Source organism: Mytilus californianus, unplaced genomic scaffold (assembly GCF_021869535.1).
Source record: "Mytilus californianus isolate M0D057914Y unplaced genomic scaffold, xbMytCali1.0.p SCAF_3, whole genome shotgun sequence".
Taxonomy (NCBI): Eukaryota; Metazoa; Mollusca; class Bivalvia; order Mytilida; family Mytilidae; genus Mytilus; species Mytilus californianus.
Genome location: NW_026262679.1, coordinates 117,353,649 through 117,370,906, shown reverse-complemented (window position 1 = coordinate 117,370,906; position 17,258 = coordinate 117,353,649). Strand labels below are relative to the sequence as shown.

At 31.9% G+C, this 17,258-nt stretch overlaps 2 protein-coding genes across 5 annotated transcripts in view; both read left to right on the top strand.

Moving 5' to 3' along the window:
- LOC127735930 (uncharacterized) overlaps window positions 1–17,258 on the top strand; it is a 502,702-nt gene that overhangs the window by 146,688 nt on the left and 338,756 nt on the right. The window lies entirely within an intron of this gene.
- Window positions 117–12,476, top strand: LOC127735922 (uncharacterized). The gene is made up of 9 exons (XM_052246365.1): window positions 117–1,420; window positions 2,165–2,296; window positions 2,779–2,865; window positions 6,688–6,819; window positions 7,468–7,606; window positions 8,185–8,297; window positions 9,010–9,133; window positions 9,966–10,053; window positions 12,311–12,476. Exons 1-9 carry the CDS (start codon window positions 182–184, stop codon window positions 12,435–12,437), a joined length of 2,181 nt encoding a protein of 726 aa, XP_052102325.1. The 5' UTR covers window positions 117–181; the 3' UTR covers window positions 12,438–12,476.

Genomic DNA, 17,258 nt, shown 5'->3' with positions numbered 1-17,258 from the left:
TTTTATATTTTGAACGCCAAATAAAATCTATTTGTCTATTTTGAATCTATTTTGGACAATGAAATATATTTTATCGCTGCAATAAACAATTAAATTGAAGTCACGTACATTTGAGATTAAAGATGTCAGCGCGCATGAAAATCTAAAAAATGTAAATTTGAAAAAAAATAGGAAAATAAAGATGTACAGTCGAAATAACAGCAAAAATAACTTTCGACCTGCAAATCCTCGATTTGTCTCTCGGGGTCAAAATCAGAGACATCATTTTCGTCCGCGAACACCGGGACAGTATACGTACAACCCAAGAAATAACCAACCAAGAAGGTTCCAAAACACAATCAGGTCAAATTTTCAAGATAGTGAACACGGTCAAAAACAGAACTCATTTGAGAAAAGAGTTGAGAATCGCAATGTTCAAAGTAGTAGACCTCAAGTGCCGTCTTCATTTCCAATATACACCCAAGAGCAAACACATGGTAGTCAACAATGTCAATCTCAATCTTCAAACTGGGAGCAAAACACTACTATGAGAGATCCAAATCTCAATAGGACTTGCATGGCCACATACAGTTCTGATTTGAGAATAATGCCTCAAACATCAATGGATGGCTATCACCAGGCTCCACCTTTCAACATGTCAATGAATGATCAAAAACCATTCAACATGTCAATGAATGATCAGAAGTATGAAATTCTTGACAGTAAAGGTAGTGGTAGCTTTTTTGCAAAAGTTGCACAAGAAGGAATACTGTCAAAATCAACTTTCAATTCACAGAATATGCAAATTCCAGGTCTTGATGTTATTCCAGATCAGGAGGAAAGCAGCACGCTCGTGCACAGGTCAAGTATAATATCAACCCAACAAAGTTCTGAACTGCTGGGTTCTATGAGTTTCACACAAACTGAAAAACCATTTGACAATAGACAACAAGATCATACAAATCCTCAAATTCACCAATTTTCAAAACCGTTGGAGCATCATGGAATAAGTGTTCCTGAATCAGTTCAGCCTGTACATATGCTGATCCCAAATTGTCCACCTCCTCCCAATTCATTTTTGCAAAATGATATGCAATTCAGAAATAATCAGCAGCTTGGAATGCCATCACCAATGAACAGATTTCCTAATCCATTTCCACCACCTAATTTTCAACCAGAACGCTACTCAGGTTCGAATCAGTTTCCTTCAAATTCTAATCTTCCTCCAGTCATGCCAGTTATGAATCATCAAATGCAGCAGAACCATCGGCAGCCATTCCAAGTTAAAAAAGAATTAATTCAGGCAGAACATGCAACTGTATTGCCAGGGAAAGAAAAGGATACAGAGTGGATAAAATCATGGCTGGATGGAAAAGGAATAAAATCTTATCTTAATGATTGGAAGGTGGAGAAAAAAGAAAGTGTCAAAGCACCAGTTAATGTAAGCATTGGTTTACAATACTCAATCTATAGATGAGCAGTGTCATAGATAATGTAATAAAAACCCAGATGAAGTACAATTCCAAAATAGATATTGCAACTTTCCAATGATAGTAAAAAAATGATTAAATCAATTTAGTTGTATTGTATTAAATGTAAACACATTTCAAAGAGATGTACATTGTACTTGTAGGGAACACATCAATTAGACAGCAACCCAAATTATGTTAAAGATACAAGACTATGGGTCAAGATACAATGTACTATTCATGTTTGTTTTAAAGTTGAAGGTAAAGTTTTAACCCTAAACACACATTAAGTCCCCTTTTTGTTGGAATAGTGAATATATTGAACTAAATCTGTCAAAGGTAAAGATCTATTCCGACAAACTACTAAATTAATCTAAATAAAACTGGCCATGATTGACCCATCTATAGGTGTTTAGATGTATAGTGTATACATGTATACACTTATTGTTATATATGGGACCAGGGTTATAGCAAGTCTGTTGTCTTTGAGATACCAACTATTGCTCTAGGAGAAGCAGTAGTTGTTACCAAGTCTCAAAAATTTTGTCTATACATACATTGTATTTAAATCTTTAAATGTGCATGTTGGAAGGAAAGTTGGAAAAGCTTTACATACTTTATGCAAAAAGTACATTTCAGGTGAATTTATGTAGGGGTTAATGCAAGATTGCCTACAAACATGACAACTCTTCTTCAATTTTCATAATATGTTTCAGGTTTATGATGTCCAAGAAAAAACAAAAAGAATGATGTTTCTGATGGCATCCCTTCAAAAACAGATCAATATTTTAAAATCATGTGATGAACACCAGATTGAGGAAGAAATGAGAACAACTAATAAATTGAAGGTATGAAAGAACTATAAATGGATGAGAAATATTTAAACTATACCAGAGTTCAGCTTGTCCATGTTGTTAGATGTAATGGAAAGTCATTTTTTATTGGATGTCTATGTTAAACATACATGTGTATAGGGAATTGAATGATTGTTGGTTTTTAAATGCTTGGTGCAAATAATTGAAACTTGAAAAAGATGGAATTCAGGTATCTGCTTACTGAAACATGTAGAAATGTAGAATAAGTTAATTTTAAAAACAGCCTCTGTTTAAAACAAAGTACCTGTTGAAAATTAATACAAATGCTTGGAAAATAAAATGTAGGCAATATAGCATTAACTTTTTAATGATATTTTTAGTACAAATACCTATGGATCTAATCATAGGCATTGTATATATATTGAATTGATTCATTGAAATTTCTTCATTTGAATACTAATGATATCTATTTTTTGTTATTGAAAATGATTGTGGAAATGTCTCCATTTTTACAGGATGAAATGGATGCCATAAGGAAATATTTGTCCACAGTAGATGTTCTGGATTTACGAATGAAAGTTAAGAAGAGGATACAAAAAAGGGTTTGTTGAAAGCCATTATTTTGATGTGTCCAAGTGATTCAAAACTTTTAACAGCCCAGAATTTGTTTGTAATATCCAATGGTTATCCCCCCCCCCCCCCCCCCCCTCGGTAGCATTAAGTTTTACCTTTGTCCATTCATACATCCTTACGTCCCTAAATTGGTTTCCATTCTCTAACTTTAGTTTGCCTCAACCAAATGTTATGAAACTTATACACAATTCTTATTACACAAAACACAGATCAAGTTTGAATTTGTGTGGGGTCACTTTTACCTTTCTAGAGTTATGCCCCTTTACAAATGGAAACATTGCTGAATTTTATGTTTCCGTTCTCGAACTTAAGTTTGCCTCAACCAAGTGTTATGAAACATATACACAATACTTATTACCACAAAACTCAGATCAATTATGATGTTAGTAGAAAGTAGCATCACTTTTACCGTTCTTGAGTTATGTCCCTTTATAACGTTATATGCAAGCAGGGGCATCGGACACATTCCCCATTTATTTTAGTTGTAAATTACTAATTCCTACATGTATGTATAATGTATTTCAATAATATAATTTGATCATTCTTTCTCTCAGAAATTTTGTAGTTGGAAGGTAATAGGGTTTTGAGTTTGGTTCCTTTTGGAATCAAATTCTGCTTGTTCATTTAGTTCCCTTATTACTTCCAGTATATTTCTAAAGTATCAATTATAAGATTCATCAAAAAGGAGGTTAGTTTCAGGTTTAAATCAGAAAAAAATGAAGATTATGTTATTTACATTATTAATCTGTTTTTATTGAATAAATAGACAAGCGTTCTGGTTTTCCAAAGTAAGTTCAAAAATGAAAATACAAAGGCAAACTTAAGAACAGTCATACATGTATATAGATGTAAAATACAGAAGAAAGGGAAACCTTAAAGAGGCAATGTTTTCTTTTATTTTGGCCTTATCTTAAGCCTGAATTAGTTACTTTGAGCACTCAAATACTTGTTGCTGTATTAACTGTTAGAACGATACATCAACATGTAAAGCTATTTTTTTTTGGACTAAATCATAAAATGCATAAAAAAAATGCAACTTGTTTCCTTCTTATCTACTAAAGTAAAATGTATGTATAAATGGTGGTGCTACAAGAAGAATTGACATACAAATAGATAAATGTAGTCATATCCAGTAATTTGGTTCGTTCAAAACTCAGTTAATTTTGTTGACATAAGGGTAATAAATGGAATTAGGCTACAAAGAGTTCTAGCACCTTGTGTATTGTTTGTAAAATAATAATGGAATATAAAAAAAATTAAATGAATATTATATTATGAAAGCAGCAGCATTAAAAAAAATGTAATGAAATTTGGAAATAACTTGATTTTTTGTATTATTTTCAGTATGTGAACATTCTAGCTGGACAAAAAGAATTCAATTAGCCTGTTTATACAAATATCCTTTTGCATTACTGTATAATATCCTTTCTGACTGCTTCAATGTCTGTTGACACATCATTCACTTTATGATCTGTCTCAACAAATCTTTTAACTGCAAATTACTTTGTTTGCAGTTGAATTGATATCAGTCCAGACGTTCATGACCTTTGTTTAATCATAGTTTTTATTTGGACTTTGTTCATGGTTTCATCATAGTTTTATTTTGACTTATTTCATGGGTAACATGCTGTAAGCATTTTTTTAATGTTTTAATTTTGTAAGTAGAGAAACTTCACAGTACAGGAACACATACATATGGATATTATCAAGGAGTCTAGAAACTGACGATATCATGTATGGATATGACAAACATATCATCATTTTACATTATAATTCAAAGTTTGGAATATCTTAACATTGAAACTAGGTCTGTCCATGGGTTGCAATACACTGGATTCAAATTATTATTATTCAGTTATTTTTGTTTTTTTTTAGATGACATCATTGGATATCATTGATGCTTTTGTTAGACACAAAATTTTTGTCAGTATATATATGATAAGCAAAATGGTGAATAATTGGAATAATTTCCATACCAGACTAAGATAAATGTGATAAATGATAAAATGACATATTTCTGTAGGTTTGGTTGAATAATGTTTACATAAGAATACAGAGATGCTTGTATAATTTTAAGCAGCCACAATTACCTTGTCAGTTCAAAAATGCCGGAAACCAGTTTGACCATTTAACTTGTAAATGACAAAACATTTCTGGTTATGGAGATAATGATAATCTGGGGTATTGAAAAAGAATATTTCATGCCAGTGTAAAACACACTATTATTCAATTAAAAATCAATTTTCTAGTTGAATTTTCTCAGTGTGTTTCAGGGTTCAACATTAACTTTTATACCAACTTGTCCAGTTTGGCAAGTGCCCTCTTACTTTTACTTGTCCGAAAGTGAAATCTACATGCCCAAACTTTTACATGCCAGGGTTGATTGTTGTGCCATGATGGCAGCAACTAGACTTGGCCACTGAGATACTATGAGGCATATATGAGCTGAGGAGGGAGGGAAAAGATTGAGGAATATACGGGAATTGGATCATTTACATAGAGATACTTATTTCATAATAATTTATCTAAGAAATGCCATTTCAAAAAACCCTTCTTAATAAACTTGACAACAACTGACAAATTTGTTAAAGTTTAATTTCATTTTCTCTTTCAAGCTTTTATGTTTTCCATCTTCATGATCTTAGGGAAATACACATCCGATGTCAAATTCTAAAGTTAGAACAACGAAAATAGACCTCCGCTTTCCATTGATCGGTGGGAATAACACGTGCGTCGGAAACGCCAGAGTGGTGTCCCGATTGATAACGATAATGACGAAGCAAAGACGCGGCCGCCTGATTGGCCAAGATTTTTAAACATGATCTATTTTTGGTAAAATGGGGGAATTCAGTGCGAACAAATGACGAAATATACGCATTGAAGGGGGGTTAAGACCACTTTACTCGACCGTGCGGTGTTATCACTGAGTAATCTATGGACAAAACAACAGACACTAATGATTTTGTGAAATTTTAATCATATAACAGTTTTTTTTTCACTTGCCAGATCCGACAACCAATATGATGTTTTTACTTGTCCGAATACGGCATTAACTTGCCCCGGGCAATCGGACAACCGTAAGTGTCGGACCCTGTGTTAAGTATGTTGCTAACAGATAATTTAAGACAGGATCATAAGGGAGATTACACTTTAACTCACACTGACTATCTCACCACCAGTAACTTTGATTTATTCACTGTGTCATGAAATAGAAGTTCCGTCATAATATAAGTTCCTAGTGGAAGAATTATTCTGTTATAATATTTCCACTGAACAAATATTACAGTATTTGTTCCTTACGGAATAAAGGGTATAGAATATTTGTTCCATCAGGAACAGATATTATGGCATTGTTTATAAAAAAAAGTTTCCAGGGAACTTCTGTTTTGCAGAACAAACATACCGTGGTACATTGACAACTGGACTATCTTGTATCTTCTGGCAGATATTACAAATTAATAAAAAAAAATAAAAAAATAACAGCTTACAAATACAAAACAACCTTAAAGAATTGACACCTACCAAGATAAATAGAATATTAATTTGTTATAAACATTAATTTATTTTGAAAGATGTTAGTAACATGCCATATACATGTATTTATATACAAATTTACCCTAACAAACAATGTTGATCTTCAAATTTGAAATTGATTAAGACTTATAAATAAAAATATATTTTGGGTAATCCTCCATGAACAAAAACTCACCAATAGAAGCAAAATTAGCAAAATATGTGTATTTCTTGCAAGAATTTTTGTATGCTTATAATTAAATGAACTTTCATTAAAGGAAAGGATAAAGAAACAAAGAGAAGAGAAATATTTATCTAGACAGAGAGAATTAGAACAGAGAGAACAATTACACAAAGAAATAGATGGGAGATTGAAGAAAGTCCATGATAAATATGGTAACAAAAGACAGGTAGTGTTTGTTTATGTATCTAAGGGTTGTGATGTGAAACAAAAGTTTCAAGTTTTACAAAGAAAGAACTTCATTATAATCCTTTCATTATAAAAATCAGACCAGTTCAGTATTAGTGGGTGATCAAATATACTAAATAACAAAGAGGATAAATACATATTATATACTTTTTGGCTAACAAAATTTAGGAAGGTTTCAGTTCAACTAAATAGCTCTCACAATTTGAAAAGATCCAAACATCATTTAGTTTCTCAGCAGAGTTCTTATATAATTGAATAATTGATGTAGTAATCCTATGATTTTTAACTTCCATTGCCCAAAGAAGAATGTTCTGTAATCACTCTAAATATAGCAGAGTGTATCCCTACTAAAACTATCTTTATTTAGCAATTTTGAATTGTCTATTTTCTGAAAATAAAGAATGCACATTTATTTTTGAATTGATCGACTGAAAACTTTGGAAAAAGAACTTTTAACCTTGTGCATTCTTGTTGAAGCTTGATCTAGAAAATATTTTTGTACACATTCAATTTTTTATGTATGACCTTGATTTTTTTTTTCAATCGCAGAATGTCTGTTTTATGTGGTAACAATTTACTAGAATTGTGAAGCCCTATTTATATATTTCTGTGTTGGTGTATTATACAGCAAAAAGAGTTGAAGAAGATTGCAGACAAAGTTCTGGGTGAAATCAGAAAGAAAACACAAGATATTACAAGAGCCACAGATTTACTGAAAAATCTGACTAAACTCAGAAAATTGAGGAAAGATAGATTATTACAGCAAGGTTTGTAACATACAAAAAATGCTTATCTTTGCACCTAGTAGAAAAGATACATAAATAGTCTTCTATATGAAATAACCAGTATTTTTTTCTTTGTAAGATAAACAGGTTATTTGTGAGTGTCATTGACCAATTATATGAATAATGGACCTGATTTTGTTACAAAGATTCTCTTTTAGACCTTATTAGGTGACAAAAAAGGGAGCTACATTGACACATATTTTTTACACTCATTAAAACGTTATCTTAATCGAAACTTTTTATCTTATACAATACTCTCTCATGAAAAAAGGATAATTTTCCAATGCATTTCATTACCCGGTATACTAATTGATGAATTTTAAAAATATCAGAGACCTACTTAGCTATTTTTTTTTTAATTGTGTAACAATGGTTTAATGTTTTAGAAAGTTTAAATTACACCAGAATTTTTCCACACTAGTAAGGGTACATTTTATCTGATAAGATTTTGTTCATAGCAGGATGGGAACATACTCTTTGATTAGTTTTGATCCCAGTCTGTTATAATTAAGTATAAGATACGCTTCTTTTAATTTAAACTAAATAGTTTACCATTTTAGGAGTAAACACAAAACCTGAGAGTGATGCAGATTTTGAGGATAAAATTCAAGATTGCCTGGCTGTTGCGAAAACACAAAAGAAAGTTTATACTGCTGAAAATAAAGCACTACAGGTTAGTAATGTCCCTATTAGTTAAATCATCTCATTGAGTTGACATTAATCCTTTCTGCCTTTAACTCAACCTACATCATTTTTTAAAGCAACAAGAGCAATTGATAAAATATATGTATAAATACGAGGTGACTTAAATATGGTTTATCTTTCCACTTGTTGTCTATGATATATATATGGATGTACTTGAGGTGACAAATCCATAAAGAACTTGGGAATAGTGTATTAAAGGAAAAAAGTTTGTACTGCTGTCATTCATCTTGAAATCCGATTCATCCATCTTGTGGCAATATAGAAGAAATATGATGTGATTGTTCTTGGATAAAGTGTATATGGTTACATGTTCCTTTAATTCCCCCAACTTTCAATCCCCCAATCTCCTCTTTAGAAAACTAATATAAGATAAGGAGATGTGGTATGATTGGCAAGTAGACACCAGAGTACAAACGATGTGAAGTTAAAAAAGAAAGTTCTCTATTGAAAATACTCAGTTAAATAAAGTTGAAGAAATGCATTTATCAAAATAACTATATAATGTCAACCATTAATTCTGAAATAGTAGAAATATCCTGGACAATCTTTTGGTATGTTAAAATCAAAGCCATTCATTTTGTCCACACTTTCATTTGGCATAAAAGTCCAGAGCTTCAAGTTAAAAAAGGCAGAGTAATTAAACATAATCAGATTTTCAGTGTCAAGTTTATTGTTTATAGGTCATGTTGGATACGGAACAGGAAGAGAACAAAGAGAAAGAAAGAGAGAAATTACAACAGATTTTACGCAGTCAGGAAATAAAAAGACAGAAAAAAGTGGATCATTTATTATTTGGTGAATCAGGTAAATAAAATTAATGTTTGACATACCTTATATGAACTCATTTAAACAGTCAAGAGAAATTACAAGAATTTCATATAGGTTTATATATTCACCACCAGAAATATTGTGAGTTTATATTGATTCTCAGCTTGAATTTCCATATTTGATAATGTCTTGTTTTTTTGTTTACAAATAGAAGTATTTTTTTAAGCATCTTATACAACTATTGACAAATGAGGTAAAATGTGAAATTAATAAACAGGACTTAATTTAGAAAAAACAAATACACAGCTATTTTCAAAGTCAACAAATGTATACCTTATGCAAGACAAGTTAAAATATCTTTATTAGATACTTGGTGGTAAATATAATTTAATGTATAATACAGTCATTAAAAGTCATTCTATATATATCAGCCATCTGTTATGATTTGATATCAGTCATGGTTGTGGAGGCTTTATCTAACCTAAACAGAAAAATTCTGAGAGTTTATCAAAATCACACACCGTATGAAACCTCAACTGAGCTCAGGATTATATTGGTGTATGGGTTGATATGGTGTGATATTAAAAAAGACATATAATATTCTATGTGTAACTAACTATTTTTGAACAGATCAAAACTTTTAAATAAGAATTGACTTTGAATAACCAAAAAACACATACTATTGTGAGATTCTACATGCAACACATTTCATGTGTTTATGGAAACTATGGTTTGGATCAACCACCATTAATTTGATGAAAACACACACTATAATAGTATCTAAGATATAAACATGTTGCTCATTATTTCTATTTTATTTTTAAGTGGCTGCTGAATATTCATGTATTCCTATGATTTGTATTTCCAGAGCCAGTAGATATGAATGATCCAATGTTTATGTTTAGTCAGTATTATGACCAAGCTCATGTATCTGTTGATTCCCTACTCCAAATCAGGTCAGTGCTAATTTGCTCTCATATGATATACACAAGGAGATTTGGATTGTTTGCTATCAAGACAGTTGTGAATAATGGACAAAGATGTAAAGAGTAACTGGTCACTCTGTTCCCCTACAAAAGCATATTTTTACTATATAAGCACAGAAGTTCATATTAACCAACATCCTTCAACTTTGGCATAAATCAGAGATGCAGCTAATTGTAAGCCTTGTCCGACGTAGGTAGCAGAATTAAGAAGGTCTGGCAAATGAAGTCTTTTTGTCAGACCTAATGACCGTCAAACATTGGACTGTCAAAAAGTAATTTCAGTTGGTGATGGTAGGCTCTTTGGTTGTCTTTAAAAAAGTCAAAAGTCATTAAAAAAATTGGTAAATATTACTGTTCTTATCTGTTTTTATACGCCCGTTTACGGGACGTATTATGGTATACCGTTGTCCGCCCGTCTGTTCGTCTGTCCGTCCGTCTGTCCGTCCGTCGTCAACATGTCGGACATTAATTCAAAAACGCTTTAACCAATATGCATTAAGCTTTGGTAAATTGGTTATATCTATTGATGTGAGCTCCCTTTCGTTTTTTATAAATTTTGGATTTACCATTTGAGAGTTTTGGGATTTTATTCATTAAAAAAGGGGGGATTTTCCAGTTTTCGGACAATAACTCGAAAACAATTTCTCCAATTTGCATGAAACTTTTGTGAATTGTTTATATCTATTGGCATGAGCTCCCTTTAGTTTTTTATAAATTTCAGATGTACAGTTTCCGAGTTTTGGGGTTTTATTCATTAAAAAGGGGGGGATTTTCCAGTTTTCGGACAATAACTCAATAACAATTTCACCAATTTGCAAGAAACTTTGGTGAATTGTTTATTTCTATCGACATGAGCTCCCTTTTGATTTTTATAAATTTTAGACTATACGTTTCCGATTTATGGGTTTTTTTTCATTACAAAAAGGGGGATTTTCCAGTTTTCAGACAATAACTGAAAAATGCTGAAAGCATTTTTTATGAAACTTTGGTAAATTGTTTATATCTATTGATGTAAGCTCCCTTTTGATTTTTATAAATTTTCGATTTTACGTTTCCGTGTTATAAGATTTTATTTGTTTATAGTCTGACAACAGATTTACTAAGTATTGCGACACAGCATAGTGTATTGCACAACAACACAGTGTATTGTACAACAGCAAGAAATCTTTAATTGAATATAAATTCAATTCATATAACCAATTTCAAGTTCTTTGACTACATTTATTCAGAAACCTATAATATGTCAAATATTTAATAACAATCCAAATTCAGACCTGTATCAAGCTTGAATATTGTGTCCATTTTTGCTCCAACTGTTCAGGGTTGGACCTCTGCGGGCGTATCCAGCTGCGCTCAGCGAAGCAGTTTATTTAGCTAAGTTTCAGGCCCAATTCCAATTCTGTAGTGTATTTTGTATCCTATTGGTAATGATTGCTATTGGTTGATTGTTTCTGTTAGCTCTCCTGGGATAATTAAGTTCAAGGAGGGATCTAAACTTGGTTTAAAAAAAAACACCCCACAGCCATATCCTTTACCTGGTTCTTCTAGTCACTGTCTGTGTCAAGGCTTTAAGGTGTTCTTTAATCCTACTGTATCGAAAGTAAACTATTAGAATACTTTCAAAACAGTAGGTCTAACAAAAAACTGATAAGTTGGCAAAACTGTCTTACTTGCCAATTCCAAGTGTTTGGGGGAAAAATATCTGCATCTCTGATTACTCCTTCCATAAAAAGATTAATATCAAACTTTCCCAATGGTGGGTGATTTCCTTCAGTTTTTATTCCTCATTAATTTGGAAATCAGCACAATAATTTTTGAATTTGTTCACAATGAGGAAGATGTATTAAGATACAGTCTAAAATTTGATAGAAAATCATATAAAGTATCACAGCTCAATTATCTTTAGAATTGTATAAAGTTTTATAAAGGCAAAATAATAGAATTGGTTGTATTCAAATTATTTCTTCATAAAGATAAGTAATCATAAAGATAAGTAAGTAAGGTATGATTGCCAATCAGTCTAGTTTACTTTAATTAGATTTTTAACTTCAGCAGTTCAATATTTTTAATTGCATCTTTTGTTTATATCAGTTGTATGACTATAACAAATATGAAACAAGGATGTGGTCTATAGATCAAAGGAAGAGGTAACCAAGACCTATAAGCCAAAAATTATATTATTTGAACCTCCCTGATACACTGAAATGTTATTTTTATATAATTATAGATGTGATTGGGACAGATTCAGTGTACTTGAAGGAACACCAGGGGGCAGTAGAATTCCTGATGGATTTGTTCTTCCTGAGAAACCTTCCAGTGATGTATGGACATCAGCATTAAAGGAAGAAACATAAAACAGAGCTTTATCAATTAAAATCATTATTATATTCTTATTGTTCAAATTTTCTTAAAAATTGTGGTGTTAGGAAACAAGTTTAATTTTGTTAACCACATGACAGGTGCCACATGTAGAGCAGGAACTGCTTACAATTCCAGAGCACATAGTTCTCTTCTGTTTTTAAAAGCATTTGCTTTAATGGTCATCCTGTAAATGCCATTTTGTTGACGTGAAATAGAGTGCACACATTTTTCATTCTACAGTTCTTTGAAGATTGTTGAAAAGTATGTGTTTGTTTGACTTTTGTATTGAAGATGGAGTTGATTTGATTAAGAATTCCTCAAACACAATATTGAAATGGAAGTTTAACAGTTAACCCTTTTATTTAGAAATTTTGATCTGCTAGAGGTTACGTAACAGACTTCATTTATGAATGCAGTGATTTAAGAAAATCTGCACCCTCTATTGGCTAATCACGATCAGTCTTATTACCAGTTTGAACTGTGCCAACATGGTTGATTTTATTTTTTACAAATTAAATTTTGCTGTTACAGACTACACGAAATTCGTCGGACAAATCCGGTGAATAATGGATCGGTCTGGTAAAATTTTGTTGAATTCCGGTCCGAATGTCCGGTGTTGTTTTTTCATGGATTTTTCTATCATTCTAACAAAATTCCCAAACGATCTCAAAATTCATTTTCATCTTCATTATTCATGACAGCGATGTTTATTTTGTTGGACCACTAGCTTTATGCCGAAAATCGGCAACAAGTAATGTGTAAATCCGAGTAAAAACATATTTTACTGACAAAAACAACCAATGGCTGCCATCAACCGGAAATGTAGACAATACCGGATCAGATTCCAGGAACGGATAAGGCAAATTTTTAAAATCCAAGCAGGTCACAAAATACAGCTATGAAATATAAACAAAAGAATTGAAAACCAAAAGATATATGAAAAAAAAAGAAGAAACAGGAAATATTTTATACAGAAACAAAATAATTTTCATGTCATGTGACATTACTTTTCTTTATCACTGAAATGCATTCAAGCAATTGTGCACAACTTTCATCAAAATATACACTCTTGTCGCATGATTTTGTTTTTGTGCATTTTGGAGATGAGTAGGGCACAACAAGTCAGAAGTTTGTTGTATTTTGTCGGATAACATACAATAAGATGTAAAAAAAATGGTCTGGTAAAATTTTGTTCGGTCTGGTAAAGCTAGAATGTTAAACCAGACCGAATGTCCTGTAAAAATAAAATTCATTCGTGTAGTCTGCTGTTTTAAAAGAATAAATAGGGGCTATCTTGCTTGTTTGAATATCAAAATACTTTTGTTAATTTAATCAGAGTATTGTATTTGTAAACCTTACTCTGTTTGCGGATCTGCAACAATTCGTGTTTAATTCCATGTTGTAATTTGTGGTATTAAGATGTAGCATTACCGAACAGGTTTATGATGCCCAGTATTTCGTATTGAAACAGTTTACAAAAAAAATCTAGATTTAAACATTTTCTTCTTCTTTAAGATATATGGCAAATGCTTTGTCCAGAGCTTAAACGCTTTGATTTGGGAGGTTCATGTTGCTCAGTCTTTAGTTTTCTACATAATGTTTTGTTCTTATTGAGCAATATCAAATCCATTACCAGAAATACTCTTTTACTATACTCTGATTTCTCATGCTATTTAAACGTTTTATGGGCTAACTGGATCCCTGATTTTTTGAACTGATAAAGGAATTGTGACTTTTTATTCTTATTCACATAATCCAAACTGCTTTAAGAAATATATCAATTTTATCATTTAAAAACAGGGATCGAAGCAGTCATGTGGAAGTTGTCCCCATTAGAATATTTATCCCTCAGCTCAATGTACTTACGTAGATTTGATGCCCAATGAACGCTCTAATGAAGTCAAATAACATCACCTAAAACCAAACACTATGACGCAAAGATAACCATTGGAATTAATCATATTTGACATTATGTATCCGTGATATAAAATTACCCAGATGTCTTTGAAAACAACTGTATTGATTTCAACCAAACATGAAATACTACTACTATATGCAGTGTGTGCATCATACATTGTTCTGTATCCAGTGTTCTGTACTATTTTGATACCTGTAATTGTTTGAGGAGGAAATGTTTTCTTATCTATAGATCTATAGATCATATTTATTAATTATCAAAGTAATACTGCTAATATCTGTAATGTATACAATAGACCCTAAGTGTACGGTAATGTCAACTCCAGGTTAATATTACTTGCTGCTGTAATTGATACTAAAGATGAGGGTATTAAAAGATCAAGGAATAGTAAGACTTATGTCCCTAAATACTTGCAATGAAGACTTTAGTTCTGCATGAAACTTGCTAAAAGATATATTTGATCAGCAGACGAAAACCTACTGATTTTCAACTTAAAATATCTTGCTTTATTCAAGAGTCTTATATGTGCATACAGAACACCTTAATGCTATACAGACTTGAGGTTTTGACAAAAATATGTTACTATTATATTGTGACCTGATTACATGTCATCTAAGAGGTTTCCATGAAGCTAGTCTGAAACTCATCGTTTAAGGTTCGAGTATTTAAATGCAATTTTGAATTGTAAAATAGAAGAAAGAAAAAAACAGCAGCAGAAAAATAAACTACTGGTTCTGGATCCAAAATGGTCCACCTGATATCTTTACCTCTTCCTTTATCATAGGAGATAACATCTAAAAAAATTCTGATGACTTTGTTTTCATCAATTTTCTCAAGTTTTAAAAGTTTTCACCATGTAGTTTCAGAAGAAAAGACTTTGAAAATGGGGCTTATCAAAGTTAAAAGTCATGTAGCACATTGGTAAATCAATAGCTATTTTTGAAAATTGGACAACAAAACCAAATGCCATTTAGAAAGTTGGCTTATCAAAATCAAAAGCCATATTTTTATCTATTTGAAATTAAAGAACACTTGTTAGGGCTTATTTACTTTATTGTTGTCAAGCTTAGTTAGAATTAGCTAAAGTAATCTGAGTGAAGAACATGCCACTTAAGACTGTTCTAAAGGTTTCAATGTTATATGCTGCCATGTTTGCCATCTGATCCACATTAAATGAGAATGGTTATTAGTTCTTCTAATCATCCCTTTAGATTAAAGTTTTTGGCCTTATAATGGCATAGGAGATTTTTGTCGAGCCTGCGACAAAAGTCGCAAAAGCGAGACATCGCGATCCTACATTCCGTCGTCGGCGGCGGCGGCGTCCACAAATATTCACTGTGGTTAAAGTTTTTGAAATTTTAATAACTTTCTTAAACTATCCTGGATTTCTACCAACCTTGGACAGAAGCTTGTTTATGATCAAAAGCTAGTATCTAGAAGGAAATTTTGTAAAAATGTATTTCCTGTTTTTCCGTATATTACTTATAAATGGACTTAGTTTTTCTTCCAGTTAACATTACATAAAGTCTGCAGTTAAAGTTTTTAAAACATTTATTAGATTCATAAACCATCCTGGATTTTTACCAAACTTGGATAGAAGCTTCTTACAATCAAAAGATAGTATCTAGAGGGAAATTTTTAATAATTTTTTCCCCATTTTTGTTGAGGCTGCGACTAACAGCAAAAGTAGGCGAGACACTGGGTTCCGCGGAACCCTTACGAATTTTTAAAGTTGGCAAACCAGAAAAGATTGCATTTGCTGGCTATGTTTTTCATCCTAACCAAATGAGGATTACCTGTGGTTGACCTCTTGCACACTGTTTCTGCAAAATTGGTTAAAAGTTGTTTCAGAGAAGAAAATAAACTATTTAACATTTTATCAGGAATGTTTGTGTCATTTTTTAATGTTTTTAAACACGGTGAATTAAAAAATGGGCTTTGGAAGCCAAAACAAAAGAAAGATACTGCTGCTGGTAGGTTTGGTAGTCTCCGAGGGTATCATCAGCTCAGTAATCTGTGCTTTGGCACTGGCATGAATTATAACCTACTATTATAAAATTACTCGTTGATAAAGAAATTATTAAAAAAAAACCTAAGTTTCAACTTCCTCAACAAAGGTTGACAATATAAGAATTCCGCTATTCTTGCATGCCTTATTTTGTCATAGAGCTTACGTTTCGACATATTTATACATCCCTGACTTTCAAATATTGTATATTTGAGCGTTCCTGATTAAGGGAAATCAAGAAAAGTGCTTCGGACGCACACACTTAAGAATGTTATTTTCACTGCGTTGATACTGCTGCTGGTTGACTGTTATTCCCGAGGGTATAACCAGTCCAGTAGTCCGTGCTTCAGTACTGACATAATTTATATTTTGTTTTAGGTTTTGGATTTTAAAAAATTCGGCTGAATATATTTGAAGAGGCATTAATTAGTCGAAATGCTCATCTGGTGCAATAAATTGGTGCCGTTAATGTTATGATGAATGTATCTCCTTCGCGCATAGCTCTGATTCCTTTCCAGATTTGACATTTCTATTGGTCGTTTTTTGTATTATCAGCTCGTCAGTGTTTATTAGGTTTTGGACTCTCAAATATTTTGGCTTCGAGGAACACTGAAGAGGCATTTATTGTCGAAATACACAGCTGGTGCAGTCAATGTTATAGCCTTATGATTTAGAATTTGCTGCTGGTTTTTCATCCTAATCAAATGAGGATTACTTGTGGTTGACCTCTTGCACACTGTTTCTGCAAAATTGGTTAAAAGTTGTTTCAGAGAAGAAAATAAACTATTTAACATTTTATCAGGAATGTTTGTGTCATCTTTAAATGTTTGATAAACATGATAAATTTCAGAAATGTTTGAAAAAGCTATGGATGCAACTCCCGTAGAC